The following is an 8,866-nucleotide window of genomic DNA, read 5'->3' as shown; positions in this document are numbered from 1 at the left end:
ATAGTTTAGAGGATTACTACTTACTATCTCTAGAACAATGAAACTTACATGAGTCAGTTCATACATGATTCAGTTCAAACATACTACAACAAGAACAGAAAGGAACATACATACTATAACAAGAACAAGATAACAATAGTGTGAAACCACTATTTCATGGCATAGCAATATACTTGTTGTGTCACGTTTTGTAACCAGAGTCTCCTGGAGGGAGAGCGTGTGTTTGTGTATAGATCTATACAGGATTGACCATCCTACACCTTACTGTTAGCTACAGTGGGACCTGCAGGTCTACGGGTGACAAATGTCATACCATTTTGATGTCTTTAGAACGTCGTGTTTTACACTAGTCAACCAAACATGGTTATAACCTCATCGCATTTTACCTTAATATAACTAATTGGTTTTAAGGTAATTAGTACTTCAGTAGTTACTTTATACAACACTACTGTACACTTTCTTTTATTATCCATTACATTCATACAGTGATTTGCTCACATAAGAAATGCATACTATTTTTCGTGTAAAGATAGTTTTACAAATATGGAAAACCCACATTTATACTATTACAAGTACAAACATACATCTTACATCATTCTTTAAAGAGAAACAAACATACAAAACAATTGAGTCTTGGTAGAAGACTACTTTCAGTAGAAAATATAAGAATTTCTAGGAAGTCTACAAACATTTACATCAAAACACTTGCAAACATTTTCATGAAACAAATACAAACTTTTGACACTAATATATACTTATGAACTCACCAACTTAAATGTTGATCTACTCTTTCAAAATAACTTGTATTCTCAGGTCATCAATAGACATGTACAGGACCAGGTATTGAGAAGAGGGTGCTTGTGCAAGACTTGTCTTTTATTTTGATTATATATATATTTTTGGTGTCTTACAAACTATACACATAACACATGTATAAACTATACTATTAATGCAATGGATGATGTTGTTGCTTGTTTTACAATTGTGCATTGTAAACAGAGATGGGAAGCAAAATGTTGGAAGCTTTGAAGGAAAAGGATACAATATCAGGGAAAATAAGGTCATGTCTTCCGGAAGCACCAACAAATTTTTTTGATGACAACAAACGTGGAATGCCAAAAAAGGGCCTGATATTTGAGCTAACACTAAAATCATTGTTGTTGAAGACGATGAACAGTACCCTCTCATCGTTGACCATCGAATGAGAGTATCAAAGCCCCGACTTTCGTCTTCAAATAATTTGAAGAACGCTTACCACAAAGATGACATTCGGTTTTTATCATTGTGACAGATCGGGATTAGCAGAAAATGTTTGGAAGAAAAGCAGCGACGGCAGTTGTCCAGCTAGGGTTGTCGGGTTGAAGGAGGAGATGAGGGAAGGGTGAGATTGAGGGAAACGAAGTTGGGGAAAGGGAATGGGAATGGAAGGGGTTGGTGGGTTTGTATGGATTTTTGTTTTATTCTCTCTCTTTTTTTTTAAATCAGACAATAGTAAACAATTTATATATATACTAATTTTAGGTTTCCTTAGGAATAATAATTTTTTTGGGTTTAGGTTTTTGCCACAAATGTTTGCTAAATTTGACACTTTTCGCCCTCGAAGGAAAAACTTTTACATTTTTAAGTTTTGATTACTTTTTTGTATCTTTAGGTTTTTGCCACAAATCTTTAGTGACTTTGACACTTTTCGTCCTTACAGTCTAAACTTTTATATTTTGATGTTTTCGTCATAAATTTTTAGTTACTTTGACACTTTTCAACCTTAAAGTCAAAACTTTTGCATTTTGACATAAAAACACAAAAAAACAACTCCTTTAGACTTTTGTCACATATTTTTCTAATTTTGGCAACTTTCACACTATAACCACAACATTTTTGGTTTTTCGCAGTCAATGTTCTTTCTTTTGGTGGTACACTTTTGACATCTAATTTTAGGGGTTGTTGGCATTCTCCTTTATTTGTGATGATTTACACCTTCAACACATTTTTAAAGTTTGCCGATTTTCAACTTCTATGACATAGTCCAAAAGCAGCGGAGCGCGTGTCCTTTTCTAGTTAATATAAAATTGAAAAAGAAATTGTTGATGGCAAAATAGATATTTTATGCTAAAGAATGAACGTGCATTTTAACACATGCACTAGAGATAATTTGTGTAGTTTACTTAAAGAAAATAATTGAATGACCTTTTAAAACAAACATGATAAGTTCCTTGAATTAAAACGATATTTTCCGTTCCAAAATAGATATTTTATGTTAACAAGACGATCGAGTGAAAAAAAATTATATAAGAATGATTCAAGTTAATTTTTAAAACTAAAGAATGAACGTGCATTTTAACACATACACTAGAGATAATTTGTGTTGTTTACTTAAAAGAATAATCGAATGATCTTTTAAAACAAACATGATAAATTAGTTGAATTAAAACGATATTTTCCGTTCCAAAAACAACATATATCTTAGTAATGACAAACATGAAAAAATGACCGACCATGAATAGTGATTAAGATGCATCATAAAGAAACTTCAACGTTTGCATCGTAGTCTTACAAAACTTCATCACATCATCTATTACCACATACAGCACTTATATAAAGGTTTAAGCAATCGAATATTTAATTGGACCATATGTTTAAAATTTTCCACAGAATATATACCGTAATATTATTCTTATAAACCAAAAGTTTGAGAGAAATATAATTAAATTACAAACTTATTAACCTATAATCCTTGCAATTAGAATTTTATTAGATCTCCTGATTTTTTGGATGTATTATTAAGATCAACCCGCATTGTCATAGTCACTTCGTAAATTTTTGGTAATTTAACTCGCCTCTGAATCAATCAACATTTAGCACGTTCAAGCATATTTCGTTCAACCGTGTTGAAGGATCTACAAACAAATCAAAATCCTTAGAAATGTATCGAGTAACTCCAACTTTTATCGTTTGTTTTTGTTTTTCCAAACAATATAACAGTAAACATTTCATCAACTATATTCAACTTAATTAATTAACTGCGTGATTTTGTTTTAATTTAAACTATGGCAACATGTTATTATAAAACAAATAAATAGATAAATAAATAAATAACGTTATTTCACAAATTTAATAAAGTGAAGTAGTGTTCATTAATCCAAAACAAAAAGTATTCCTTGTTGTGAAGATATAAAGGCAATTTGCACATGGGCTTCTATCATGTCCAGCTGTACTCCGCACACATACCTGACACAACACCACAGAAAACCCAAAACCAGACCGACCACTATCCCTATTTTTAGTGCAAAACGACACTTTTCCACCTTTAACACAGCTTACCATTATATTCCACGTCATCAACCACAAAAGTAACCATGAAGGAAACGCATTATGTTTATCAAGTTAGTGCACTAGGATAAAAATGTTATCAATGCATTAAACCCTAATTTTCAAATTTATTTGTTGGATATTTTACAAAATTTAGATCTCTATTGTACAATGCCAACATAATTAAGCAATTTTCAGCACATTTAGAGGTGCTTTTTCTTGTTTTAATTCAAGTATTCAACTAATAGAAAATGTAACGAAATAATTGAAAAGAGAATAATCATAACGAAAGAATTCATTAATATAACAATAATAACATGATCAGTAAAATCATAAAAGCCTATGCACTCGTAGTAAAATAGACATGGAATAATAACCTAAAACCGACTAATAATAAGAATTAAAAATAATGAACAAAAGTAAAAGTATCACAAGAATGATAATCTCCATGAAAAATCTCTCCACAAAATCAGATCTCTACATAACCAAAGCAGCAGCTAAGGCAACCACGGCAACAGATCCGGCGGCGAGTCTGTTCAAGCTAGCGGAGTTCGGCGGTGAAGTAGGAGAAGCGGTCGGAACAGGTGAGCCAGAAGGAGACAACGACGGAGAGCCGCTGGGAGATAGAGGAGCAGGAGGAGCTGGTGGAGATGCTAGAGGCGATTCAGTCGGTGATGAAGTCGGAGAGCTCGTAGGAGGAGCTGTAACTGGAGACGGAGGCGACGCAGTCGGAGATGCCGTCGGTGATACCATCGGAGATCCAGTGGGTGACTGAGCCAACGCAGATCCAGCAATCAAAGCAAACAACGCCACCATAACATAAGTAGAAGACGCCATTGTTATGAATTTCAATCGAATACAATTTGAATGTGAGAGTGTTGTAGATGGAGGATAAAGTTTGAGAGATGGAGAGAAATTTGGAAACGATGAAAGTGGAAGAGAATACGGAGGAGGAGGGTTTATATACAGGGTGTAAGTCGGTTTTTGGAGAGATGAAATCACGACCGTTTGTTTCTTGTTTAAGATTCCGCGTGAAGTGATCCAGCGTGACACCGAGTTAGATGCTTACACGAAAGAAAGAATCTGGGCCCTACAAAGTACAAATCATCTGTATGCAGAACCGTTGGATGAGGGGACTGAGTATGCGTAAAGTCGTTTGATTTAGTAAAACATAAAATTTCCAGGTTACCGTTATAATGAGGGCACGTTGTATGCCTAATTATTTAAAGTATGTTGGTGGCATCCAACGGGAAAGACAGATTTATTAGTTAATTAATTATATGTGTTATTAATTTAAAAGATATTAATTAAAGTGACTTTATAAAATAGCTTATTAATAAAAGTTATTATTTAATTTACTTTTTAAAAAATAGTTATTTTTTTTCAGTTTCTCAAAAATAGTTAGTTTCGAATGTTCTATTCCACTTATTCTGAAGTTCTTTGGTTTTTCTTCGTTTGCAAATTTCTTTCTAAAAAGAAAAACATGTAATAAATTTGTAATACTAGTATACCAAAATTTCATTTTGAAGCCTCTATTATTATTATTATCTATTATTATTGTTTTCCAATCAAAAGTCTAATTTTAAGCTCTAAATCTATATTGTATTTTGTTATTTAGTCTAACCATTTTGTAATATTTTAGTAGAGAGTAAAAAATGAAATATAAAATTTGAAACTGTTCATCGAATTTTCATGTTTAATTTAGAAGTTCTAAAGTTTTTATTTAATATTAATTTAAAGGGATAATGACTTAGGAGGGTAATTACCTATTAGCGTTGTTCACATATTGGCAACTTGTTTTTTTTTTGTACCTAATATACTAACTAACTTGTTTTAACCGTTTACATTATAACAATATTACCGGCTAATTCCATTTTAACCGGTAAATGCAATTAATTCATTTAAATGAAAAGGAAAATGAAATACGTGGCTATTTCACCCTTTGTCTGTATTCGACTTCATTTAAACAGGTGTAAAGGTGTATCGATCTAATTTATTTAGGGTTCTTAATTTTAACAACTACTCCCAAATCATTCCCCAAATCGATCCCGGTTACTTAAGTTTTCTCAGAATTCAGTCGATCGAAGCAGTAGGAACTGAAGTTAGGACTTGAAATCGTCTAACGATACGTATTGAACATCAATGGAAGCATCTAACGGTAAGTATCTCACTATAGATTTTCACTTCAACGGCATGTTTGCACCAAACCCGTCAGTGTACTTAGACCCTATGAGAATGTCAGTTCGTGATGTGGATTTTGGTGGCATGGACTATAAAGAATTTGTGTTGTGGGTTTCAAAGCTGACAAGACGAAGCTGTGAGAACTTGTACTATTGTAGTACTCATGAAAGATTGGCAGAGGGTATCAGAAGAATCGACAATGATGCTGACTATTTTAAGTTTATTGAAGATGGTTACATGGATAAGCAGGAGCTAAGGATGAATGTGTACATTGACCACGAAAACGAACCCATTCTTGACTGGGCCGATAAGGAGTTGTTAACAGGTGATGAGCTGTCTGATGTAATAGAAGATGATGATACAGAGTCACAAATTTCAGATATAAGGGAATGTGAGCATGAACCTGATGAAGAGGTGCATACATTTGACAAAACATATGATGATGAATTCTTGAACAAGTTGTGTGGTAGACCCATTCTCAATAGTAATCAAGAAGAAGTAAATGATGCTGATGATGATGAAGATAGTGATAAAGATGATGAAGTTGTGTTCCCTGCCTTTGATGAGAAGCAAGAATAGGATAAAATGGTCCCAGTTTTAGGTATGAAGTTTGCCAACCCTCTCGAATTGAAGCTTTGTCTAACCAACTATGCTGTCAAGAATGGGTATGACTTATGGTTTGAAAAAAATGATCATCAAAAGCTGTTGGCAAAATGTTGTAAATATAAGAAGAACAAGAAGAGTAAGAGTTGTCCCTTTAGGTTGTGGGCAACCTGGATGAAGAATGAGAGGTCTTTTCAGATTAAGTCATTAATTGATAGGCATAATTGTGCAAGAGTTTTCAAATTTGGGTCCATTGTAAGCTACAAATGGATTGGAACTCATTTCATGAATGATATATTACAGAAACCAAAGATGAGCATTAGGAAATTGAAAGCTAAGGTCAGTAAAAGGTTTAACCTGATAGCTAGTGTTGGACAATGCAGAAATGCTAGGAAATATGCATTTCAGCAGATAGAAGGTACTTTAATAGAGCATTATGCTAAAACATGGAGTTATGGAGAAGAGCTAAAAAGGACAAATCCTGGATCAACAGTTAAGATGGAGGTGGATGTGATGCCTGATGGAGAAACATACTTCTCAAAGTTTTATGTGTGTTTAAAGGGTTTGAAGGATGGATGGATGGAGGGTTGTAGGAGGGTAATTGGAGTAGATGGTTGTTTCTTAAAGGGCATATGCAGAGGTCAGTTGCTTGCAGCCATTGGGAGGGATGCAAACAACCACATATATCCTTTTGCATGGGCTGTGGTTGCAGTAGAAAATAAAGAATCATGGAAGTGGTTTCTTGATCTTCTAATTGATGACATTGGAATGGGAGTTGGGCATGGACTAACCATAATATCAGACCAACACAAAGTAATGTTCACACTTCAATTATTGTTATTTTCCATACTTATTTTACATACTTAATATGTTTTTGCTTATGCTGTTTATGTTTTGATTATAGGGATTAGTTGAAGCTGTGAAGGAAAGGGTTCCAGCTGCAGAGCATAGGCAATGTGCTAGGCACATATGTGCTAATTTCCAAAAAAGATTTAAAGGGCAAATATTTAAGAAACTGTTTTGGAGAGCTGCTAGATCTACAGTTCCACAAAAATTTGAATACCATATGAATGAAATCAAGAAGCTGGAGCCACTAGCTTATGAACATTTGATGGAAAGGGACCCTAAAACATGGTGTAAAGCATTTTTCAGGTTGATAGGAGTTGTGATGCATATGAAAATGGTGTTTCTGAAAGTTTTAACTCTGTAATTGAAGCTGCTAGGAAGAAACCACTTATTACCATGTTAGAAGAAATCAGGATTTATGTAATGGAAAGGTTGTGTATATACAAGGCCAAGGGTCAATCTTGGGATTTAAACATATGTCCTTCCATAAGGTTGAAGTTGAATAAGCACAAGCAAACACAAAGGTAAATTCTTATTGCTTATATGTTTGTCATTTTTAGTATTTTCTAATTTGTATATGATTATGGACAGGTTTTGGCAAGAGGTACCTTCTGGATATATGCAATTTGAGGTGAGGGTGGAGACTGAAGGGTATGCTGTAGACCTGAATACTAGGCAATGTGGATGTAGGGCATGGCAGTTAGCAGGGTATCCATGTGTGCATGGATATGCTGCCATTTCAAGCCTTAATAGGGACCCTGAGGAGTATGTGTTAGAATGGTTTACTACATCAATGTATGCAAGTTGTTATAGGTATAACATTAGGCCACTAAACTGTAGTGCTATGTGGCCTGAAGTGGATTACACCAAACCATTGCCCCCTAAAAAAAGAAGACTACCTGGAAGACCAACAATGAAAAGGAAAAGGGACCAGGTTGAGAGAGAAGCTAAGGGAACAAGGCATACAGTCTCAAAAAAGGGAATGATCATGAGATGTACCATTTGTAGGGAAAGAGGACATAACAGATCAACATGTCCATTAAGACCAAATGATGTACCATCTACTTCAGGTTCTAACAAAAAGAAACCTAAGAAACAAGGTATGGTGTTAAATTATGTAATATATTATACTTGTGTGCCATTTTTGAATTTTTTCCCTTTTACAGGTAAAGTAGACCTTGAAGCTGAATTGGAAGTGGAACATGTTGTCATGTTTGAAAGTGAAAGTGATAGTGACTTTGAAAGTGAAAGTGATGTGGAAGCTAATGTTCCTGAAGTTGAAGTTGATGTTCCTTTCGTTCAAGATAACCTTGTAGGGGAGATTCAAGATGATATTTAAGTTGATGCTAACATTGAAGTTGATGTTCCTGAAGTTGATCTGGTACCAGAAGTTGAAGTTGATGCTAACATAGAAGATGAGATTCAAGCTAACAATGAAGTGGAACATGAAATTGAAGTTCAAGATAATGTGGAACAGGAAATTCAACACAATGCAGAAAATCAAGTTAGGAAGAGGACAAGAAAAACTTTAGAAAGAATCACAAAGATTCAGATAAGGAAGAACATAAGGAGGAAGGAAGGAAGCAGTACTGACCACCCACTGGAGATTTGAATTCAATGTGTTGTTTTATTTTGCATGTTTTGGAATCTTGGGTCTTGTAATATCGTTTGGCACAATAGGACAAACTTGGCACATCTTTTGGAATATTTTGATACTTTAACATCTTGGGTCCTGTATGTTTGGGAATATTTTGGTACTTTAAGTACATGTTAATTTAAGTACATGTTTACCCTCCTAAGTCATTATCCCTAAATTAAGTACATGTTTATTTATGTGTTTGTATACACTACATGTTTACTGTCTTAATACATCAAACTCCCAAGTTACATGTTTACTGTCTTAATACATCAAGTATTAAACATCAAACTT

At 34.1% G+C, this 8,866-nt stretch overlaps 2 protein-coding genes across 2 annotated transcripts; one reads left to right on the top strand and one right to left on the bottom strand.

Moving 5' to 3' along the window:
• Positions 1-3,583: 3,583 nt before the first annotated feature.
• LOC111911681 (classical arabinogalactan protein 5) lies at positions 3,584-4,251 on the bottom strand. Its single transcript, XM_023907437.3, has one exon. It carries the CDS (start codon positions 4,141-4,143, stop codon positions 3,784-3,786), a length of 360 nt encoding a protein of 119 aa, XP_023763205.1. The 5' UTR covers positions 4,144-4,251; the 3' UTR covers positions 3,584-3,783.
• Positions 4,252-6,072: 1,821 nt separating this feature from the next.
• On the top strand, positions 6,073-8,548 carry LOC128129082 (uncharacterized). The gene is made up of 6 exons (XM_052767775.1): positions 6,073-6,903; positions 6,995-7,132; positions 7,243-7,460; positions 7,528-8,036; positions 8,103-8,186; positions 8,295-8,548. Exons 1-6 carry the CDS (start codon positions 6,073-6,075, stop codon positions 8,546-8,548), a joined length of 2,034 nt encoding a protein of 677 aa, XP_052623735.1.
• Positions 8,549-8,866: the final 318 nt, after the last annotated feature.

Source organism: Lactuca sativa, chromosome 9, assembly GCF_002870075.4.
Source record: "Lactuca sativa cultivar Salinas chromosome 9, Lsat_Salinas_v11, whole genome shotgun sequence".
NCBI lineage: Eukaryota > Viridiplantae > Streptophyta > Magnoliopsida > Asterales > Asteraceae > Lactuca > Lactuca sativa.
Note: the sequence above shows the minus strand (reverse complement) of the source record. Positions and strands in the feature narration are given on the sequence as shown.